At 44.1% G+C, this 24,524-nt stretch overlaps 1 protein-coding gene across 5 annotated transcripts in view; it reads left to right on the top strand.

The window, feature by feature from the left end:
• The window catches only part of SPATS2 (spermatogenesis associated serine rich 2), a 131,306-nt gene extending 106,983 nt beyond the window's left edge, over nt 1-24,323 (top strand). For all 5 annotated transcript variants that reach the window (XM_055128050.1, XM_055128049.1, XM_055128054.1 and 2 more), the window contains 5 exons: nt 8,271-8,329; nt 13,856-13,965; nt 17,977-18,079; nt 21,870-22,084; nt 23,198-24,323. In XM_055128050.1, the coding sequence (XP_054984025.1) occupies nt 8,271-8,329; nt 13,856-13,965; nt 17,977-18,079; nt 21,870-22,084; nt 23,198-23,509 (799 nt within the window). In that variant the 3' untranslated portion in view covers nt 23,510-24,323. The remainder of the gene's footprint in view (nt 1-8,270; nt 8,330-13,855; nt 13,966-17,976; nt 18,080-21,869; nt 22,085-23,197) is intronic.
• The last annotated feature ends 201 nt before the right edge of the window (nt 24,324-24,524 follow it).

The raw sequence follows: 24,524 nt of genomic DNA, 5'->3' as shown, positions 1-24,524 counted from the left end.
GTCAAGCCTGGGCCTCCCATATGCAAAGCATATATTCAGTCCTTGGAGCTTCCAGTGTGGAACATATCACCATTGGTCATGTGGTTTAGTATACTCTTGACCACTGAATAAGTAGATCAAGAAAGTTACTCCACTAAAGGTCTGCCCCACAGAAATGCCTTTATAATCAGAATTTTTTAAAAGTCTAACTTGGGGGGGTGGCTTTTTGGGTCACATCCAGTGATGCTCAGGGGTTATTCCTGGCTCTGCACTCAGGAGTCACTCCTGGCAGTGCTTGGGGGGATCATATGGGATGCTGGGGATCGAACGTAGCTCAGCTTCCTGCAAGGCAAACACCCTACCCACTGTACTGTCCTTTTGGCCCAGAAGTCTGGCTTCTTCAAAGCTACTTCATACTTGATATATGAAATCACAAGCCATAAGCCTTCTGATGGACTTTTTACCAAGAGAAGTCGGTCAACATTTTAATAAAATCCTGAGATTCAGGGATAGTTCAGTGGCAAAAAGCACCTGCTTTGTGAATTTGAGGCCATAAGTTCAATCCTGACACGGCCCCAAATGTGTGTCACGTGCAGTCCAAGTAGCACTGTCATTTAGGATGCTGACACCACAAAATCTGGTCTTCAGCATTTAGAAACAAGAGTGTGTAGAAACACAAAAAAGAAATGAGGGGCGAGAAGGAGAGCACCTCACCACACTGGGCACAGGGCAATGGTGCTGTCTCTCTCGCCGCCCGCATTCAGTAGTCTCCAGCCGCTTCCCCCACCCCGGGGAGATTTATGGCGATGATGAGGCAGGCGAAGGAAGGAACGGAGCCAAGCTGGTTGGTCTCAGTTGCAGTTTATTCCAATCTCCTCTCCATACACTCCCGTCTCTCTCTCTGCTTCTTCCTCCATCCTACTTCATTCTCCTTCTCCTCTAGATCTGAATGTGGATCTAGCTCCTCCAGATCTGTCCCTGGGACTCGCCCACTCTCACAGCCTAGTTAAATCCCTAAGAATGAGGGGTTGGGGCTTACACATAGGTGTGGTCACAATCAACAGGGGTAAAGTTCTTTCCCTCAGGGGATGCTTCTTCTAGGACAGATTCTCTTTCAGCAGGACACCCACCCAAGAGCAGAATCCCATGGGTGTGTTTCTCCTCTCCTTGTCCAACTAACATTTAAGCATTCATAATATTAATCATTTTGTATGGACATAGCAAGAGATGCACTAAGCTTATAGAATTGCTCTCCTGGGGTCTTCTCGATCTCAGACTACAGTGCTCAGGTCAGATTAGTCTTTCCTATCCCTAGCAGGGTCCTAGTCTTGTTGTTGCTTTTGGATCATGACATGACATGTCCATGACCAAGCTCTTAACATACAGTTAAGCATTAGGCACTTTGGCCAGGCCCATCTCGATGCCAGGGTAGCACATAACTCACTGCTTGCCCTGGGTCCGTCCTGTCCCTCATCGGGACCCTGCTTTTGGGGGTGCTAGGAAGTAAGGGCAGCTGAGGCTTAAGTCGAGAAAGCAGATGCCCGGGAGTGAATAATATTTGAAGGCAATTAAATCCCATGTTACCAAAGCATATTAACAACTGTCTTTCTTTGTCCATACAAAAAGGACATTGCTCTAAAGTAAAAAGACATGAGGAGAGGAGCAAGGCAATATTAACTTACAATACAAGTTCACTGTCCTAGCAAGGTCTGACCTTACAAATTAACAGTCTGATTAGGGGAAGAGCTGATTAACTAGTTGGGGAAGGGAGCATAGAAGTGATTACATATAGACAAAGGAGTGGGAGTGACTCGGGAGCACCTTGATGGGCGTGACCGACATACCTAAGCTCCTAGTGGCAAGGGGAGCAGAACATACCAGTGTAGTCTAGAATTGTTTAGAGATTATTACCAGATAAGCCCAAACTCTGTAGCAATGGACAAAGGACAAACCGATGATACCCTACTAAGAGTATACTGGATATGTGACTTGAGGCAAAGCGTGTGCTTCTCATGTGTGAGACTCTGGGTTGGATCCTCAGCACTGCAAAATGCAGGGGAAAAAGAAAGAAAAAGAAACGGAAACAGGGGTATGTGACCCCCTGGCTAGTACCACAACCAAGCATGTGCATCCAACACAGGTCATTGAAGCTACAACAAAGAGAAGGGAAATAAACATTTTTCTCCCATAAGCTCCAAATTTGATTTAACATTGTTTCTTTAATTAATTCATTTATGGCGATGTGGTTTTGTTGAGTCCAGGCATGGGTTTCTCAGTCTTCAGTAAGACCAGTACTAACAAATTGGACTTTTATAAAACTCAAGAAACATCTTTAATTACTCAGTTTTTGTTTTCAGTTGCTTACAAGGATAGTGTCTTCAGAGATATTTACATTGGCTTTGCTTGGTTACTGGATTTAGAATTAATAGGCTTTAGTTTTTCAACAAAACCAACTACATGGGTCAAAGAGAGATAGTGCAAGATACTACAGGTTTAGGTGCTTGCCTGCACACTGGTTCAGTCTTCATCACTGCATGGTCCCCAGGGCACTACCAGGAACAAATCCTGAACATGACAAGGTATAGTAGAAAAAAAAAACCAAAAGCAAGCCCCTCAAAAAATTGGGAGGGAAAAGCAGGGTGTCTCTGGGGATCAGTTATCTAGCAACCCCAAAACTATTATGTGATACCGGGGATTGAATCTGGGTTAGCCATACATGGAAATCAAGCACCTTATCCCTTGTACTATCTCTCTAGGCCCCCACAGTCTAAAGCTTAGAGTCAGATACTTTTGCATTTTATTTTATTTATTTATTTATTTTTCCTTTTTGGGTCACACCTGGCGATGCACAGGGTTTACTCCTGGCTCTGCCTCTGCACTCAGGAATCACCCCTGGCGGTGCTCCGGGGACCATATGGGATGCTGGGAATCGAACCCGGGTCGGCCGCGTGCAAGGCAAACGCCCTACCCACTGTGCTATTGCTCCAGCCCCTACTTTTGCATTTTAAAACTCATTTAAAACTTTCACTAATTTGGGGCCGGAGCGATAGCACAGCGGGTAGGGCGTTTGCCTTGCACGCGGCCGACCCGGGTTCGATCCCCGGCATCCCATATGGTCCCCCAAGCACCGCCAGGAGTAATTCCTGAGTGCAAAGCCAGGAGTAACCCCTGAGCATCACTGGGTGTGACCCAAAAAGCAAAAAAATATATATATAAAAATAAATAAAACTTTCACTAATTTAAAACTCCAGATGCTTACACTGTAAATTTACACTGTAAATTTCTGTATTCTTTGTTTGGGGGATGTGTTTTTATCCATAGTCCCCTCATTTTATTTTTTCCTTTGTTTGTATTGGGTCCACATCTGGTGGTGCTCAGAGCTGACTCCTGGCTCTGCACTCAAGAATCACTATTGCAAGCTTGGGGAACATTATGGGGTGCTCAGGATTGAATCCAGGTATATCATATATAAGGCAAGCACCCTCTTGCTATACAGTCTCTGGTGCCGCCCTCAGTTTAATTTAATTTTTTTTTTTTTTGGGTTTTTGGGTCACACCCAGCGATGCACAGGTGTTACTCCTGGCTCTACACTCAGAAATTACTCCTGGCAGTGCTGACAGACCATATGGGATGCTGGGAATTGAACCTGGGTCAGACACGTGCAAGGAAAACGCCCTACCCTCTGTGCTATCACTCCAGCCCCTAGGTTTAATTTTTGACTGGAACTTTCAGTAGATATTATCGGCAGATTAAACATAATGGGACTGGAGACATAGGTGAGCAGACACCGCGCTTGCATCGCACAGAGCTGAACCGGGTTCAGTCCCCAGCACATTATATGGTTCCCAAGCCTCCTGCTCAGAAGTGATCCCTGAGCACAGAACCAGGAGTAAGCCCTGAGCAATGAAACAAAAAAATTAATGCAACATGACAAACAACAGAGGAAAAGAACTAGAAGAGCTTACTACTTTTCAGTTTTTTGTTTGGTTTTTTGTTTTTTTGCTTATGGAATAAAAATGTAAACTAGTTTTTTTGACTTTTTTTTTTTTGGTTTTTGGGTCACACTCGGGGTTACTCGCACCGGGGTTACTCCTGACTTTGCACTCAGGACAGGAATTACTCCTGGCGGTGCTCAGGGGACCATATGGGATGTTGGGAATCGAACCCAGGTCGGCCGCGTGCAAGGCAAATGCCCTACCCGCTGTGCTATCGCTCCAGCCCCAACTAGGTTTTTTTTTTTTAATTTTTAAAAAATTTGTATTATGGGGCTGGAGCGATAGCACAGCGGGTAGAGCGTTTCCCTTGCACGCAGCCAACCCGGGTTCGATTCCCAGCATCCCATATGGTCCCCCGAGCACCGCCAGGAGTAATTCCTGAGTGCATGAGCCAGGAGTAACCCCTGTGCATCGCCAGGTGTGACCCAAAAAAAGTATTATTTTGGGGTCTTTTCTGTCTTTTCTTTTATTTTTTTTCAAATGGAGTCGTGGTTCTCCACACTGCCATATAAACTAATATTATTTCTGACAAATCAATGAAGAAATAAAGTTTGAGGCCAGAGAGATAGTACAGGGGCTAAAATGCTTGCCTTGCATTCGATCAATTTCAGTCCCCAGCACCATGTATCATTTCCCAACCGGCAGTGACCCCTGAGCATTGCTAGATATGAGCCCCCCAAAAAAATAAAAATAAAAGAAACAGTTTAGAAGGACACTAGTCATTTTCACAGGGGAAAAAAAGCATGGTGTACTTCTAGCTCTTGCTACCTCAAAAGAAGTCTTGATGGTACAGGGTTTTTTGTATTTTTTTTTTTAATTGAGTCACCGTGGAATACAGTTACAAAACTCTCATGTTTGAGTTTCAGTCTTACAATGATCGAACACCCATCCCTCCACCAGTGCACATTTTCCACTACCAATATCCCTAGTATTCGTCCCCCCATCTCAGCTTTCCCCCTGCCTCTGTGTCAGACAGTTTCCCCCATATTCACTCTACTTTTGGACATTATGATTTGTAATACAGATACTGAAAGGCTATCACATTTGGTCCTTTATCTACTTTCAGCACATATCTCCCATCCTGAACAATTCCTCCAGCCATCGTTGACTTACTGATCCCTTCTCTATTCCTTTCTCCCCCAGCTCATGAGGCAGGTTCTAACTATGAAGCAGTATTGCTGGCCCTTGTATCTACTGTCCTTGGGTGTCAATCTCATATTATATTTCACAGATGAGTGCAGTCATTCTGTGTTTGTCCCTCTCTTTCTGACTCATTTCACTTAGTATGATACTCTCCATGACCATCCAAATTTCATGATTTCATCTTTCCTAACAGTTGCATAGTGCTCCATTGTGTAGATGTACCAAAGTTTCTTTCACCAGTCCTCTGTTCTCAGGTACTCGTGTTATTTCCAGATTCTGGCTATTGTGTACAATGCTGCAATGAACATGCAAATGCAGATGTTATTTCTACTGGGGTTTTTTTTCACTCTCAGAATATATTTCCAGAAGTGGTTATTGTGGGTTGATACAGAAGCTCATTTTCTAGTTTTTTAAGGAATGCCCATACTGTTTTCCAAAAAGGCTGGAGCTACAGGTATTTTTACCTTACTAAATGCTTTTTTTTTTTTTTTTTGGTTTTTTTTTTGGGGGTCACACCCAGCGATGCTCCGGGGTTACTGCTGGCTTTGCACTCAGGAATTACTCCTGGCAGTGCTTGGGGGACCATATGGGATGCCGGGGATCGAACCCGGGTCGGCTGCATGCAAGGCAAACGTCCTACCCACTGTGCTATTGCTCCGGCCCCATACCTTACTAAATGCTTTGAGTGGCATTTTATTTTTTATAATACGGACTGCAAGGTGCAAGAGGCTTTCTTGTTGCTTCAGCCTTTTAATATTTTACATGCTTTGTCAGAGACAAAGAATTTGTCATCTGATGGACACAATGTCTGCATCATAAGGTGGCTTGGCAGCAGCAGAGAGGTGATGTCAGGCTCAGGCCTGGCAGCTCCTGTCTCAGTTGTGCTTTTGTTTTGCCTTTTAGGTATTCCAAACGCTGCTAGAGTTCTTGAAGCAAAATACTGCCAAGGTTTGGAAAATGCTTTCTTAGCAAAGCATTGCTACGCAACAGTAGTTGTATCTTCTCTTCAGTCTGGTGCTTTTGAATTGATATGCCAACCAAATGTGTTCATTACAAGTCTGTTTATTAACATGCATAATAATTATCAAATTGATGTTCTCTGGCATTGCCCTGTAAAGGATGTTGTTCCTTAAAGGAAATGAGCCTGTTTTATACTATTTACTTATTTTTTGAATGTCTCTCATACTATAGTTTTTAACTATCTTGCACTACTAACAAAACTACATATTGAGCTAAGTTGAATAGTATACATAAATGTTTTGGTTATGTGGTTTGGGGGCCACATCCTATCACCGGATGTGACCACAAAGCTAAATTTTTTTTTAATTAAAAAATGTAATTAGGGGCTGGAGCGATAGCACAGCGGGTAGGGTGTTTGCCTTGCACGTGGCCAACCCAGGTTCGATTCCCAGCATCCCATATGGTCCCCTGAGCACCGCCAGGAGTAATTCCTGAGTGCAGAGCCAGGAGTAACCCCTGTGCATCACCAGGTGTGACCCAAAAAGCAAAAAAAAAAAAAAAAAAAATGTAAAGAAAGTCAGAGCAAGGGCTGGAGTGATAGCACAGCGGGTAGGGGGTTTGCCTTGCACACGACCGACCAGGGTTCAAATCCCAGCATTCCATATGGTCCCCTGAGCACCGCCAGGGGTGATTCCTGACTGCATGAGCCAGGAGTGACCGCTGTGCATCACTGGGTGTGACCCAAAAAGCAAAAAAAAAAAAAAAAAAAGAAAAGAAAGTCAGAGCAATAGTGCAGCAGATAGGGTTCTGGCCTTGCGCACGGCCAACCCAGGTTCGATCTGCATCCTCTGATGTGGCCCACAGGCCTAGTGGAAGTGGTCCATGAGTGCCACTGCCTATAGCCCCCAAAACAACAAATATGAGTAAGATGCCAGTAAACCTCTGCAACTATGGCAGGAAGTTGAAAATAGACATACTTCTTGTGGACAAATTTAGCATGCTTTAACAGGGAAGTTGACCAAAAAAGTAGAAGAAAATCTAATTTTCTAGATTAAAATACATAGTATGTATTTATACATACATATGTATAAATTCTAGAGGCCAGGGAGACATCCCAAAGGGATGAAGCGTGTAACTTGCTTGCATGAGGCCTCAAGTTGGATCCCTAGTATTGGTGGCCCCTGTTACTACTGGAGCCAGGTATCAAACCAGCAGGATACTGGTGTAACCCCTGGGTCCCCTGAGCAGTATTGGGGTTCCCCAGAAAATATATTTGAGCACATATATGAAAATAATGTAATTTTCACAGTTTTGATTTAGCACGATCTATTAGGAAATGTTTTTGGTAGCTTTCTGCTGCCATCTACTGGTCTTTTATTTGTTGTGGTTTTGGTGCTCAGGGCTGGTTCCTGGCTCTGCTCTCAGTGATCACTCCTGGCAGGACTCAGGGGACCATTTGGGGTTCTGGGGATGGAACCTGGGTCGACTGCTTGAAAGGCAAGCGCTCTACCCACTGTACCCTGGTTTTCAACTTTTAGACTTCCAGCTACAACTCTAAACTTAATACCTACTGGTTTACTGTAACATGTAGTAATAAAAGGGGAGTATATATGTTTAATTTATTAGAATCCTTAAAATAGTCTTTTTTTTTTTCTTTTTTGGGTCATACCCAGCAGTGCTCAGGACTTATTCCTGACTCTGCTCAGGGATCACTCCTGGTGGCCTTAGGAGGTGCCTGGGCCAGGTCTGCCATGTGCAAGGCAAGTGCCCTATCAGAATCCTTAAAATACTCTTCCTTCAAGTGAGACATCAGAATTTTCACAGCATATGTACTTTGTAGAATACTTTAATCTTAGATTAACAATGTGCTATTTCTTTTTCTTTCTTTTTTCTTTCTTTCTTTCTTTCTTTCTTTCTTTCTTTCTTTCTTTCTTTCTTTCTTTCTTTCTTTCTTTCTTTCTCTCTCTCTTTCTTTCTTTCTTTTTCTTGTTTTTGTTTTTGGTGTTTCGACCATACCCAGTGGTTTTCAGGGGTTACTCCTGGCTCTATACTCAGGAATTACTCCTAGTGGTGTTTGGGTGACCATATGGGATTGAATCCAGGTCCACCATGTGTGCTTTCGCTCTAGCCCAACAATGTTCTATTTCTATTTGAGTTTCTGATCAGAGCTTTTCTTCTGTCACCCCTTTCTAGTTTAATGGATCGAGAAGTTGCACTGCTTGCTGAAATGGACAAAGTGAAAGCTGAAGCAAGTAAGTTGTTAATAAGTTTTCTTTTTCTTTTTAAGGCTGTTTTAAATTAAAGTTGTTAACAGTTTATAAGAAGCTGTCTCAACATCAGTAACAGAAGCACAGTAGGGGCCAGAGACATAGTACAGTAGGTAGGGCATTTGCCTTTCAAGCAGCCAAACCGAGTTCGATTCCTGGCATTCCATATGGTTCCCGGAGCACCGCCAAGAGTAATTCCCGAGTGCAGGGCCAGAAGTAACCCCTGAGTATTGCTGGATGTAACCCAAAAGCCAAAACAAAACCCCAAAATAGCCAAAAATCAGAAGCATTATAAATGCCACAATGGTATATTTAGTTATACAGTTATTCTTTGTGGGGCAAATGAAATGGTATAAAGGTTAAGGCACTTGCCTTACATACAAAGTTTGATGCCTTTTATTACATAAACTGAACACTGCCAGGAGTGATCTGTGAGCAACACCAGGAGTAGCTTCTGAGCATATGGGGTATGACCCAAAATCCTCCCAAAATTGTGTTTAGGTTTTGGGGCCATGCCCAACAGTGCTCAGTAGCTTGGTGTTTATTGGTCTCTTTCTGGTGCTGCACAGAGGGCCATGCCATGCCAGGGATTGAACGCATGGCTCCTGCATGCAAGGCGTGCGTTCTAGCCCATATAGTTACAGTCTTGGCCCTACAAGAGTCTTTGTTTAAGATATTTCTATATTTTAATATTTTTAATGCAAGAGTCAGTGTATAAGATGCTGCGCTATAGTATCGGTTACCATAGCCTCAATTTAGGAAATGAGGCATTATACAGAAGACTAGGTTTTATTTTGTGTTTTTCTCCAGTGATTAAATACTTTCATTTGGTCTTTTTTCCAAATAGGAATTCATTAAAGGAGACTTCACAAGGTTACTTGTAAAAAATTACAAAGGGAGCTCGCATTTGCGGGAGGGGGTGATGTGATATGTGTTGTGTTGTTCTAGGGCTCTCGCGGCGGGTCTCTCCCTCTCCCTCCTCCTCTCCCTCCCCCTCCCCCTCTCCCTCCCTCTCCCCCTCCTTCTCTCCCTTCCCCTCTTCATCTCTCTCTCCCCCTCTCCCTCTCCCTCTCCCCTTCTCCTTCTCCCTCCCTCCTTCTCCCTCTCCCCCCCCCACTTGCGGTTGGTGCTCTCAAGCCACTGTGTATGGGCAGGATCAGGATAGCCCCTCCTTATGCTCTGCTTCTGTGTGTTCCACTGTGCTCTCTTCTGCCTGTCTCCCTATCTCCATCTCTGTCTCTGTAGTCTCTCCTCTGGTCTCTTTGACTTCTCTGTCTCTGCTTCTGTGTCTTCTCTCTTGCTCTATGTCTTCTCCTGAGTCTTCTGTCTTGCCTCTGTGTCTTCTTTCCAATTCTGTCTCTTCTCCTTGCTTCTGTCTTAACTCTCACTTCTACTTCTCTTAACAGTCTTAGTTTATATAGCAATCATATAGGGTGGTGACACAAAGGTGGGTTGAACATTAACAAATCAACAAAGAGGGGTAAAACCATTTCTTCAGGAGGTTAACAAAATCTCTGTTTTGTTTAACAAAATCTCTATTTTGATTAACAAAATCATCTAAGGAGATTACTCCAGATTACTAGGAGATCTGCTCAAGGGTGGGATCCAAACAAGGGTGTGTCACTTTCTTCCTTCTTCAGCTAGTAATCCACTTAAATAATTATAGTAAATTTACTTCTAATATTTCTAGCAATGTTATCCTGTATGAGCACAGTAAGAAATACATCAGACATAGTTTGGTTCTTTCTGAGGACATTCATTATTCCAGACCACAGTCCTCAGGCCAGGTTAGTCTTCCTAACCCCATCAGGTTCCTAGTCTCGTCATTTCTTTTGGATCATGACAGCATTTGTCTATGACCATGTTCTCAACTTATAGTTGAGTATTGTGGCGCTTTGGCCTGGCGCATTTTGTTGCCAGGGTAGCTCACAGCTTGCCCTGGGTCCATTCCGTCCCTCGTCGGGACCCTGCTTTTGGGGTGCTAGGAACTAAGGGCAACTGAGTTGAGAAAGCAGATGCCCGGGAGTAAATATTATTGGAGTCAGTCAACTCCCAAGTTACAAAGCATAATATTAACTGTCTTCCTGTGTCCATACAGAAAGAACATTACTTTAAGGTAAACTAAGTTCCCTGCAGCAAGGCTGAAAGGACAATCCCAGTGTTATCCTACAGTTACTCACTAATAATTATATGCATTTCTGTCATTACCTGTCTCAACTTTGTTTTCTCAGTTTGTAGAATGATGTTCCCTTAGTGTCTGTACCACTGGATAAGAAATGTCAATGATTTGAGGGTTCAGGATGCCATGAACAGGGTTCGTTGATAGCTTTCTAAAATAGATTCTGGCAGAATAGACTCTAATTTGGGTTATCTGTGGGCTTTTGTACAAAAGAGCCAGATTTTTCTCTTTTGGTCATTTCTGTGAGGAGTTAGGTGACAGATACCCAGCTGTATGAAAAGAAGGGCACGCCAGCTGCAGCTTGGACAGAGATGTTGATTTGGGGCTTTTCAGCAGCAGGTTTTACTTTCATGGACTGAATGCCAGATTTGTAATTAGGAAGATTAGTTCTTTTAACCTGCTCTCACACTGGTAAGAAGAGAACATAGGTTGAGATGATGATTCACAGTTTAATCATTTGTATCTGTGGCCATGGGCCAGAGGAAGCAGCTTTGGAATACTGAACTGAGTTCGGTTTTGATGTATTTTATTCATTTTGATCATCCTAAAATGTTGAATTCATAGAGGTGCTTTTCACTGTTTTTCACAGGTGAGATTTCATTTAAATTGAATTTATTTAAATTGTGAAATTTCTGAATGTGACAGTTCAGTGTATTCTTGTACTTAGGTTTATTTTTTTATGATGAAAATTTAAGTGCCCAAGAGATAGAACAGTGGGTAAGACACTTACCTTATAAGCGGCTGACCCAGGTTTGATCCCCAGCACCCCATATGGTCCCCCAAGTGTACCAGAAAGTGATCCCTGAGTGCAGAGCCAGAAGTAAGCCCTGAGCACAGCTGGTTGTGACCACACAACACATTTTAAAAAGGTAGAGATTTAGGGATAAAGAGATAGTACAGGGGTAAAGTCTTGCATGAGGCTGACTCAGATTAGATTCTGGCTCCTCATATGGCCTCCTAAACTTCTACCAGGAGTGATTCCTGAGCACAGCCAGGAATAAGTCCTGAGCACAGCCAGATGTGGAAGGAAGGGAGGGAGGGACAGAAGGGAGGAAGGGAGGGAGGGAGAGGGAGAGAGAGAGGAGAAAAGAAAAGAAAGGGAAAGGAAAAAAAGAAAGAGTGAAGACGCTGGGCTGGAGAAAGAGTACAGGGGTTAAGATGTTGGCCTTACATGCAGGCAGATCCTCCCTGCCTGGTCTCTGAGCACTATCAAGAGCCCAGACCCAGGAGTAGCCCCAAAGCACCACCAGGTATGGCCCCAAGACCAAATAAATAAAGAGGAGGATATGGGTAAAATGAAATTAGTAGGAATGAGAGCTAAGGGACTGGAGCGATAGTACAGTGGATAGTACAGTTTGCCTTGCATGCAGCCCAGCCAGGTTCGATCCCCAGTATCCCATATGGTCCCCTGAGCAGTGCCAGGAGTAATGCCTGAACATTGCCGGGTGTGATCAAAAAAAAAGAAGAAATAAAATAGAAGCTAAATAAATTAATAAAACTATTATAGGAAGATGGCTCAGTATAGAAGCTAAATAAATTAATAAAACTATTACAGGAAGATGGCTCGGTGGCAGAAGTGCCTGCGTCACAAGCATAAAGCCATGATTTCAGTTTCAGTGTCATTCACATGTACTAAGTGCCAATTCCATGACGTTGCCTGGAATCACAGGTGCTACAACAGTGCCATGTCCAGTATATAGCTAATTGTGTGCAGGCACTGCACCTAAGGAACTTGGAGAACTAGCTTAGTGGCTTATGCCTTTCAAGTGTCGAAGCCAGAAGTGCAAGACCCCAACCTAAATATGTGCATATAGCAACCAGTGAGCACCACAACCAAAAGAGATGTGTGAGCTGGAGGAGAGAGTCAAGGCACTTGGCCTGCACGTGGCTAACCCCAGAAAAATCAGTAGGAGGGGGGCCCTGGTCTTCTGAGCACTACTTAGGAAACCCCCCCACCTCCAATCCTCCGCCAAGGAAAATAAATGTGAGCTCCATGGCCAGGAAGTACAGCCCCCTGGAAAGCAGCTGTGTGAAGACCACAGTGCATGTGTGTGTGCAGGAACAAAGCCACAGGATCACAGGTCGCAAGCAGCCCCACAACTTCACAACAACAAATGGCAACGGAGTGGGGAGGGGATAATAAGACATTAAAAATGTAAAAATAAAGTCATGCTAGCACCATAGCCAGGAATGTGGCCACCTCTACCACAACAGAACCGGAGTTTGGGATGCAGAACATTACCGTTGTGACCCTGTGACCAAGCATGAGGGATCCTTGTCATCACAACAGCAGCAGCAGCTCAGGGAACTGGGGAGCTAGTAAGAGGAAGGGCTTCTCACGTAATTTGTATCTGGGGTGAAGGTTTGGTTTGGGAGTCTCTCCTGGAGGTGCTCTGGAGACCTAGCAGTGCAAGGACTCAAACCCAGGATGCCTGTAGACAAAGCACATGTCCTCCCACTCCGAGCTGTCTCCCAACCCTAATGTACATATTTCATGGAAAAGTTTGATCAATGAAGAGGCTAATATAATCAGCTTTTATCACCTAGCTTTAACACATGTTAGTAACACATGACCATTTTAAATTCAGATATTTTCTTCATCAAGTTTGTTTTTGTATTTTCTTTCCCCCTTTCTGAATATCCTTGTTCTGTGACTCTAATACACTCTTTTACCAACACTGCCAAGATGTTTCTCTTTCTTTTCTTACCCATTTAGTTTTATTAATTGATTTGTTCATAGTATTTCACAGTTCAGAATTTTTTCGCACTCATTCATACATGTTCTTCACACCAACTGTATCAGTCAGGTTTTCCTATTATTATAAATGAAGAAACTAGTTTCCTGTTAGTTGTTATAAATGAAACTAGTTCTTTGGAGGAAAATGTGATTAATGTAGTCATTTAATTAGGTATATCTCCGTGGCAGCAACAAGGGAGAAAAAAGAAATTGTTAGCAGAGGTTTCGTCTGAAGAGGGGGCCAAAGAAGACACTTTCTACTTTCCATTTCATACTCATTTTTCCCAGATGATTTATTTTCCATGTGTGCATATTTCTGTTTTAATTATATGCTCCTTGAAAAAAATTTGACTTGGAAGAAGAGAAATAAAAATGACAAATGATTTATGAGTCTTTATGATTCATTAAAAGTGTTTACTGTATAGTTGTCTTCAGAGTCCCTCCAGAAGGTGGAAGCTGGACCTTTGGTATTTCATTTTCTGGATGGGTAGGCAGCTAAATCTTTGGCTATCCAATTGTGTACCACAAAGCATATACTGGAAGTTCTTTATCATGTTTAATAATCAGAAGAGTCATACTCTCTTTTCCTTTACAGTGGAAATCTTGCTCGGTCGACAAAAGAAAGCAGAACTTCTAAAGAAGATGACTGACATGTCCGTGCAAATGTCGGAGGAGCAATTGGCCGAGCTCCGTGCTGATATCAAGGTAAACCTCCTTCTCTCTACCTTCGTGGCCTCCAGGAACAAGTAACAAATCCCCATGATTTCGGCTATTCATAATGCAAGAGCATCTGGTCTTTCCTTCCAAACCTGCCTTCTTCCAGGTGTCCTTTCCCTGTAAATGATACTTTCACGGGTCCGGCTATCCAAGCTGATAAGCTGAGGGAATTTCTCCTTTTCCCACACTAATTCGTCAGCTTGCCCTGGCCCGGTCCAGCTGACTTCATCCTAAATCTCAGAGCTGACCTTTTCTTCTCATCTTTCTCCTCCACCATCACTGTCAAGCGACAGTGGGCCCTTGCTTGGACTTCCTGACAGCCACTTCACTGACCAACTTCACCCACCCACCTTGTCACTGCGCCATCATCCTACCCCTCCGTATGGCTTCTTCACACCAAAGTGACCTGCTTCAAACTTCCCATTGCTTTAGGCCAAAGACTATAATCCTTACCCTGTCGGCTCAGTCACCCGCTTCACTTCTTGTATGCTCAGCCTGTTCTCTCTGCTCAGCACATGTTCCCTTTCTCTCGACATAGCTTGCTCCCTTTCTGGGAAAGCATTTCCATCTTTCCGAAATGCTCTTTCCCCTCACTTCTTACCCCCTACTCTTGACCTTTGTTTGGTTTTGGTTTATGGGCCACATTCATGGTCTCAGGGCTTAACTCCTGGTTTTGTGCTCGGGGCTTAGTCCTGATAGTGCTTGGGAACCATATGTAGTGTCAGAGTCAGTCACATGCAAGACAAGCACCTAACCCTCTGAACTATATCTCTAGCTCCTCACAGTTCTCCAGTGCTTGTATGTGTGGTTTGGATTTGGGGGCTATACCTGACTGTGCTCAGGGCTTACTCCTGGCTCTGCACTTAGGGAACATTTGTGGTAGGCTCAGGGGATTGAACTATTTATATAATATGGAGTGCTGGGGATCAAACCTGGGTCAGTTGTGTACAAAACCAGCTTCCTACCCACTATACAATACTCCAGCCCTCCATTTTAAATTCTCATGTAAAGAATTCTGGGACTGTGCTGGAGCAAAATAGTACAGCAGCAAGAGCCTTGCACTCAGCTGACCCAGGTTCAATCCCTGGCATCCCATATGATTCCCCAAGCACCGCCAGAAGTAATTCCTGAGTGCAGAGCCAAGAGTAACCTCTGAGCATTGCTAGTTGTGGCCCAAAAATTAAAAAAAAAAAATAAGAATTCTGGCACGGAACTTGGGAAGCTGAAAGAGACTGGGATGTTCCTCGGTAGTTACAGCTCCCACGAATGTGCTCTGGTGTACCAATTCCTAGCTTTTTAAGCTGGATTGTGACTCCTTATGGGGCCATGTAAGTGAATGTGTGGGTTGTGAAGAGTTTGGAAACTCTAAAAGGTTTCTGAACATACAACAAACTCAAAAATCAACTATGTGGTGAATCTATTTCAAGCAACACTAAACCCCTGTTGTATTTCTTTGGCCAAAAGGGGTCACAGGTGGGAAAAGTTTGAGAAGTCCTGGGTAAAATAGTTGTTTATAAACTGAGTTTCATGAAGAAGGAGTTGGCCTGAGGCTGGAGTGATAGCATAGCGGGTAGGACATTTGCCTTGCACGCGGCCAACCCGGGTTTGAATCCCAGCATCCCATATGGTCCCCTGAGCACCGCCAGGAGTAACCCCTGTGCATCGCCTGGTGTGACCCAAAAAGCAAAAAAAAAAAAAAAAAAAAGGAGTTGGCCTGTACTCCTGAACCCTTAACCTCTGTTCTTTCTGAACACAGATTTATTGCCATATTTAAGAGGACCACTTGCTGTGGAGGCTGCATGACAGCCTTTGTAACATGAAAACAAAGAAACAGAGAGAGCTCCACAGGTTAAGCACATATTTTACATTCAGAAGGCCTGGTCAATCCCTGGCACCACAGGGTTAACAATGCTGCGAGTAACCACCAATCAGAGCTAGGAGTATCCCCTAAACACCACTGAGTATAGCCCGAAAAGCAAAAATAAATTTAAAAAAATAGGAACTGAGATGGAAGTTCATCTGAGATAGGGACAGGGAACTTCCAGGCCATGGACTGAATGAGGCAAAGTACCATAGTATATGCCAGGACAGACACGTCTGCTTCTTGTCAACTACCCCTTGGCTCACTTGCCTGTCTTATGTGGCCCACAAATGATATTTCAGATATCTAAATGGCCTTAGCAGAAAGTAGGTTGTTATCTGTCTGTTGTGTCATTCTTTCCCCACCCTCTTCTAAGACCTTGCCTCTCTCATTCCCAGTACATCACCCCTCTCACACAGACCTCTACCATGTTATTCCACCTTATACAATTTTTGGGAGAAGTAGTTAAACATGCATGTTGTTCATTATCATTTTGAAGAACTAAAACTATATTACTAAGTTTTATACAAAGTCTTCCTCAAACCAGTGCCAGTCTCATTCAGCTCTTTGGGAGAAGCCGGAAACCCCCCAGGAATTAGAATTCTGGCGCTCCCAGGCTTCATCTGTTCCCCTTCCCACGTGGTTGAAAAACTGCTAGAAATATTTCTGCAGGCTGACTAAGGATCTGTTTCTCTCCACAGTTTCAGTGTACTGAAGTGGGTGCTCTGCAATTTAAATGTCTTATTTTCAGATCATTTTATTTCCGTCATTCCTGTTATGCCTTTGACTCAACAAACCCTAGAATTTGATTCAGAATTATTGTCTGATATTGCCTCTCTGAAGACTTTGTTAGCAGAAGTTCATGTGTAAACTCTGAAGCTTTAGAACTTCAAAACTGAATAGTCATTTATTTCACCTTTTTCTTTCCCTGCTCCAAGGTGTTACCTGAAGGTTTTTCTGGTGAATTTGCTTTATCCCCTTGAAAAATCAAAATGCAGTTACAGGGGCTAGAGCAATAGTATGGTTCGTAGGACATTTTTTGCCTTGCATGCAGCAGACCAGGTTCAATACCCAGCATCCCATATCATCTCCCAAGCACTGCCAGGAGTAATTCCTGAGTGCAGAGCCAGGAGTAATTCCTGAGTATCACTGTGTGTAGCATAAAAACCCCTCCCCTCAAAAAAAGAAAAGTTCAGTTACATCACCCCCAGTTAGAGGATTGCTATGAAGAACTCAAGTCTTCTAAATTCTACCTAAGACTTTACATTTCCTTTTCCTCTCCTTTACCTCTGGGAGGGGGAAAAGATTTCAGGCGACCTTATATATTGTTTATAGAAATGTGTCCCAGAAACTCAGTCTTCCCAACGTATTTCTAGCCACACAATTTCTATGGTAGAGGTTTTTTTGAGCCAGGGGAATAGTTACTTGTCAGCCCAGGCTATTTAAAAAGATTAAATTATTTGTAGCATGAACCCTTCTCATTTGCAAAGTTGACTTTCACATGAATGATTTTCCATCTCAAGAAATCTTTCCTACTTCAATGACTAGAAATCCCACTTTATAAGATGAAGTAAATTTCCTAAGAAAGTTCCTAGTAAAGAATACCAAATCAGCTACTTAAATGAAGTCATCGTTGTAACTTAGGCATGTTTTTACTACCTCTGCTTTGTTTAAAATGGATGACCCTGAGCTAGCAAGTCTCCTTTCACCGCCATTCTCTTGATTGTACCTAATGGGATTCGACATTGTATAACACTTCATAAAGTTCCATATAGGACTTCAAGCTCTTTTTTTTTTTTCTTTTTTGGGTCACACCCGGCAATGCTCAGGGGTTACTCCTGGCTCTGCACTCAGGAATTACCCCTGGTGGAGCTCAGGGGACCATATGGGATGCTGGGAATCGAACCCAGGTCGGCTGCGTGCAAGGCAAATGCCCCACCCGCTGTGCTACCGCTCCAGCCCCGACTTCAAGCTCTTAAGAAAATGACTGAATTTTTGTCAGCATTGGTCATATAAAGGCTATTGAAGCAATTGAAACAAGACAACTGCAGATACTTTTCTTTCATCTGTATACAGCAAACTCAGTCTCATATGTTCCATTTGTCTCACCTGGAGGCTTTTCTTTGCACTTTTTCCAGCACTTTGTTAGTGAACGTAAATATGATGAGGATCTGGGCCGAGTCGCTCGGTTCACCTGTGACCTAGAGACCCTGAAGAAGAACATTGAGTCACTTGGACAAGGTGAGACGGGTCTAGATTCTGGATGCTGGAGATGGGGGTGGTGAGAGGGGATCAGTCTCTAGTGCCCAGAAACTAAGGGCACTAGATTGGCTTCTCTACTGTGTCTTCCCTTGTGCCTCCCGGGTTTGGATCTAGGTTTTGGGCCACACAGGGGCTATTCCTGGCTCTGTGAACCATGTGGCACTGGGAACGAAACCCCGTCTCTGGCAAGGAAAGCATGTGCTCTGTCCTTTGAGCTTATTTTCAGGCTCTGGATTTTGTTGTTTTTGTTTTTTTTTGTGTGTGTGATGCCACAGATTGAACCAGGCCCTCATACATGTGAGACATGTATTCTGCCACTGAGCCACGTCTACCCAGCCTGTTTGCTTGTTTTTATGGAAACTAATTCTGAGATACTTAAAAAGTCAGTGGAGCGCTGGAGAGATAATACAGCAGGTAGGGTGCTGGCCTTGCATGTGCCTGACCTGGATTCCATCCTTGGAACCACATATGGTACCCCAAGCACCAGCAAGAGTAATTCCTGAGAGCAGAACCAGGAGTAACCCCTGAGCATTGTTGGATGTAACCTGCTCCCCACCAAAAAAAAAAAAAAAAAGCCAAAAAATTTCAGTGGATACAGATGCTTTGAACTCTGAGGATAGGTACCTTCAGCCCCTAAATACCATCTTCTGCTAAATCAAGGGGTGTGTGAAAAGCTTTTTAAGGGTCATGAACTCTGGACTCAGAGCAGGTTTGAGTCCCTGCCTGTACATTGACTTATTGAACCTCATTTCACTCTCCAAAGTGGAAAGATTGAGACTTGCCTGGCCTGGTACATAAAAACAATAATAGCTTTAAGGGGCCAGAGCAGTAGTACAGCAGGTAGGATGTTTGCCTTGCACATGGAAGACCCAGGTTTATTCCCTACACGATAAATGGTCCCCCAAGCCTGCCATGACTGATCCCTGAGCAACACAGGATGTGTTCCCACAAACAGAAACAAAAATAAATTTAAAAACTTTAAAAAGAATAGCCTTGAAAGGGGTGGATGGTGCCTCTATGATGAGAGTTTATGGTGATGCATCAGCCAAACACCGAGCTCAGCTCCTATTTCTTTCTGACTTGGAATAACAGTGAAATGGTGAGCCTGTGGCAGTGAAGCGGGGCTTGGTCACATTGATCCAGGTTGAACTCCAAGAAAAAATTTTGAAAAGTAGTAATTTTTCAGCTACATAGGTACCTTGATTTGTTTTTGTTTTTTTTTTAGTTCCCCTCACTCCACGCCTGTACCTTTATTTTGAAATTTTGAAGTCATTTAGTTGTTTGTATAGAAAGAGTCCTGAGAAGATAAATGCTTGAAAATTTTTGTTTTACTTCATTAATCTTAAAAATTGTTTTAAAGGGGTGCTGGAGCAATAGCACAGTGGGTAGGACATTTGCCTTGAACGCAGCCGACCTGGGCTTGATTCCCAGCATCCCATATGGTCCCCCGAGCACTGCCAGGAGTAATTCCTGAGCGCATGAGCCAGGAATAACCCCTGTGCATCACTGGTGTGACCCAAAAATTAAAAAAAAAAAAAATGTTGGGCTGGAGCTATAGCACAGTGGATAGGGCGTTTGCCTTGTATGCGGCCGACCCGGGTTCGATTCCCAGCATCCCATATGGTCTCCTGAGCACTGCCAGGGGTGATTCCTGAGTGCAGAGCCAGGAGTAACCCCTGTGCATCGCCAGGTGTGACCCAAAAAGCAAAAAAAAAAGAAATGTTTTAAAGGAACTGGAGAGATAGCATACTGGGTAAGGAGGCACTTGCTTTATACATTGCTGACCTGGGTTCGATCCCCAGCATTACATACGGTTCCCTGAGCACTACCAGGAGTAATTCCTGAGTGCAGAGACAGGAGTAATCCCAGAGCTGGATGTGGCCCAGAAACCAAAATATAAATTTAAAAATTAAATTTAAATAACTTTGTAAGAAGAATTGTTTTAAAGAATTTCACTTTTTTTTTTTTTTTTTTAGTTTGGGGGCCGTATCTGGCAGTGCTTGGGGAACCACACCGTTCGAGGATCCAGACTTGACTTTATGCAAAGCAGGAGTTTGGCCTGTTGGGTTGTCTCTCTGGCCATGGACTTAATCTTTTTTTTTTTCTTTGGTTGGGGGGAGGTTGTTTTTGGACTACACCCAGTGGTGCTCAGACCTTACTCCTGGCTCTGTGTTCAGGGATGACTCCTGCTGTGGCTCATGGGTTCTGGGGTGCTAACCCTATGGGTTGCTGAGGATCAAACCCAGGTCAGCCATATGCAGGGCAAGTGCCCAACCCCCAATGCTCGGGGGACTCTGCGGTTCTAGGGATCCAGCCTTGACCTCCTACATGCAAAGCATGAGTTCAGACCATTGGGATATCTCTCTGGACCTGGATTTAACTTTTTATTTGCCTCTTCATTCTATACAAAGTCTACAAATTCAAAGTCTGCAATTCAGAATGTTCCCTGTATAAGAAACTGAACATATAGCCCATATTATTGTTCCTAGGTTTAGTGAGTTGCTTTAGCCATACCTATGAGTTGCTTAGTAAAAATGCCAAGCAGTCCACAGTTGCAGGGGGTTGGGGCAGGGGGAGGGCTGGATCACACGCATGTTCTTCTGTCTCTAAATCTCAGTGTTCCTTTAGAAAGCGTGGGAGGTGGGGATGGGGGAAATAGATCAGTGGCTTAGAGAACCAGCCTTGCAAGCAAATGGTTACTGGTTCAAATCCCTGGTCTTCCACATGTGCTGAGCATGTCTTTTTGTCAAGGGACCATATGGAGTGCCGGGGATCACACCCAGGTGGGCTGCACGCAAGGCAAACACCCTTCCCACTGTCCTATTGCTCCGGCCCCCCCATGTGCTAAGCATGGTCCTGGCAGCGCTGCTGTCTATGATCCCTGACACTACAAGGAATTTCTAGCCACACCACACGAGGTGTCTGTGAGCACAAAAAAGGGTTGGGGGGTTCAGCTCCCAGCAAGTACCACAGCCAAAAAAGATGTATAAGCACAGAAAGTATGTCCTCCAGTGTGCATACTTATGCACACCGCAGCAGCTTCTAGAAAGAACCATGACTTGTGTGTGAACCTCAGTGAACATGTGTCCCAGCACCACAGCTTAACAGGATGCAGGACTGAGGAGATGGCCCAAAGGGCCAGAGTACATGTGCTGGTCGCATGTGGGAGCTCCAGATTCTATCTCTGGCATCACATAGTCCTTGTGTACCTTTGGGGAATATGTACACACATCCAGACTTAAATATATAAGAGGAATGATAGCAGGCCAGAACACATGCCTTGCATGAAGGAGAATGGGATTTAATTCCCAGCACCTTATGGTTGCCCAAACAGACAAATTGTGGCAAAAAGAAAAAAATAAAGGAGTGCACACCTCATTGAGCATGGTAATCAAGCATACAAGCCCCACAACCTGACCCACAACCCTCAGCTAGCACCACAACTTAAAAACTGTGAACCCCACAACCAGTATGCTTGTAATTCCTTGAACATCACAAGAACATAAAAAACAAATATGGAGGAAGCAGAAAACCTGGGAGGAAGAAATAAACAAATACCTTTAAAAAGCATTATAAATAGAAAGCAGTGGGAATTTGGAGGCAGAGAACAGAAGAAAGATTTTTCTTTCTTACCCATTCTCGAAACTATTCTTTACAGCTACACAGTTCTTCATTTTAAATGGCTCATTGTGAAATGAAGAAATGGGAACAACCTTACCTGTCGTGTTCTTCCATTGCATGACCGCAGATTTTCCTGTTTTTGTTTCAGTGTCCCATCCAAAGAACAGCTATTCAACCAGATCCCGATGTAGCTCTGCCGCATCTGTGTCCTTGAATAGCCTATGTGATGCCTCTGCTGCTTCCTCTTCCACCTGTGCCTCTACTCCCAGCGTCACAAGTGCTAACAAGAGAAACTCGGCACCAGGAGAGACTCCTGCAGCTGTCACACACTCCAGTGGCCGGCCCTACCAACCTCAGCGAGAGGTAACTTGGCTTCCCCACTGAGCACGTTAGGAAGGGAAAGCTCTGTTGGTCAACAGTTTTGGTGCTGACAACACGGCACATGACCTTCCTCTCTTTAAGGCCATTTTCCATCTATTTTGAATTCCTCCATCCCCACTTAGTTCCAGAGGAGCATGTGGTATGTATGTTCCAAATCACCAGCCAATTTAGCCTGCCTGTTGCCAAGAAATACTGACTTTGTGCTGTTGGCAGTGATCCTAACTGTTGTGGATAGGATTACCTGGTAATTAGTCACACTGGGAGTGTGACTCTCATCTCTAGGTAGATAAGCACCCCAGTGGTAGATTCACCAGAGTGCACCTGGAGCAGTGTGAAACATGGCAGGGAGAGAGTCGTTCACACTGGTGGAGTAAAAAGCAAACCCTGAGTAGAACATCAAAGCCTGATCCATGTCTCTTTATCTTCGCCTGAGAAAGTGCTGTCAGCAAGTCTTCAGAACTGTTGTAACACCAGGATTGAAGGACAAAAATAAAATCTCACGCCATACACTTTCTGCGTTGTAATATGAAATATGTACTAAACATCAGAGCAGCACAATTTACTCTGGTTCATACAGCAAAGCAGATCGTAATGAAATTGGTCACTGCTAATGTTCATTATCTTTACAAGTTGGTTATGGTCTGCATAGCTCAAACATGTGATAGGATACTTGCCCAGTTAGTGTTCGCTCTTTCTTCTTCCCTTTCTCGTAGCCAGCTGAAGAAAAGTTAACTTCTCTTCAATGGAGAAGCGCCTGGGGAGGAAAGGCTGGTGGGAATAGTGAACGGCTTAGTGGCAGAGAGGTGGCTCAGCAGACTGAAAGCGTGTGGGAGACCTGGGTCGAGCTCTGGTACTTCATAGTGCCCCAAACACAGAGCCCGGAGTAGTCCCCAGCCCCTCTAAGAGTGACCCCAAAACAAAACAAAAATCAAAAGATTTCTTTTTATATCGTGCCTAGGTTGAATTGCTGACAGAATAAGTGTTGAGGAGCCCGAAATCCCATAAACACGGGCTTCAGAATTACTCTCAGCTGAGCGGGAACAGCTGCAACTCTAATGCCAGAGTGCCTTGAACATTATATTCCTCTGTCTTTAGGTATTTTCAGGAAATAGACGAGGAGGCCAAGGCTACAGGCCACAAAGCCAAAAGTCCGGTGACCCCACGAACCAAGGGCGCCATGACAGTGCGGCTCGTTACAGAAATAGCTCCTGGTATTCATCTGGCTCCAGGTATCCGAGTACTGTACCGCAGACGCCAGGAAACACCAGTGAATGGGGCCAGACTCACTCTGCAGGGACCAATGGAACTGGCGGCAGCGTGGAGCGCTGTCCTCCCCAGCCCTCATTCAAAAAGGGGCTCCCCCCACGCAAGCCCAGGACCACTCAGCCTGAAGCTGTGAACTCTTGAGGAAAATACCAGGTGACCTCGCTCCTCTCGCCACACAATTTGACTTGATAACTGGACTTTAGGAAACTCGTAGTTAGATTTAATAACAAAAAAAGAAGTTTACGCATACCACTTTTTATGCTATTCTAAATATTTTTTGGTTTCTTTTTCATTTCCCCTTTGGAGGGGAAGCTGTTTTTTTTTTCTCTTAACCTTTCCCAGCAATAAGGATTCCTTCTGATTGGATGTTTTCACCAGGAATCACAGGCCACTGTTGCCAGCTTTCCCCAGGGAAGCACCGTGCTGCCCGCTTCACAGGCCTGCCGGGGCTGCCGCGGCTCTGGGAAAGGCCACGCAGAGCTCTGCACGTTTCCCCGGCCTGTGGGGCCCCCTCAGACCAGCCTGGAACTCGGAGAGGCACCAGGCATTGTGTGCAGCTCTGAACGAGCCAGAGGAGCAGAAGTGCAATTGGTGAGAGGGAGAAACGCCCCAAACACGGGAGAGCCTGCTCTGTTTCCACAGTGCGCCTGAGGTGTCCACCTGGCATTCAGCACACGGCTCACTCTGCAGCTTCCTCACACCTTACACGCACCCAGCCGAAGGAGCTCCATGGGAAAGTAGCATTGAATTAAAGTGAAAAAAGGGAAAACAAGAATTCTCTCGGTTTGAATGTTTGAAGATTTCCTCTTGTTCTCTCTCTTTCCTGAATTCTATTCTGATTCTGACCCAAATTTATAGCAATATAATTAGTATTAATCTAAGGTGTTACCTATTAAAAAATTGCCATTTAAACTTTATAGTTGAATAAATAAAAGCAATTGCATAAACGTTTCCATATTTGTTTCCTAGCAGCAAGTGACTTCATTTCATGATCTGTTTTTTTCTTTGGGCCTCATGGGGTAGAAGTTACTTAGACTGGGGCTTAAATGAGCTTTAGAACCCACTTAGTTTCAGAACCCAATTAAAATGTAAGAGCCAGATAGGAATGGGAGTGGTGACTTTGAAAGAAAAGCTCACTAGTCTAGAAAAATCACCA

The sequence above is a fragment of the Sorex araneus genome, chromosome 2 (genome assembly GCF_027595985.1).
Source record: "Sorex araneus isolate mSorAra2 chromosome 2, mSorAra2.pri, whole genome shotgun sequence".
NCBI classification, from domain to species: Eukaryota; Metazoa; Chordata; class Mammalia; order Eulipotyphla; family Soricidae; genus Sorex; species Sorex araneus.
This window is presented reverse-complemented; position numbering and strand designations above follow the sequence as displayed.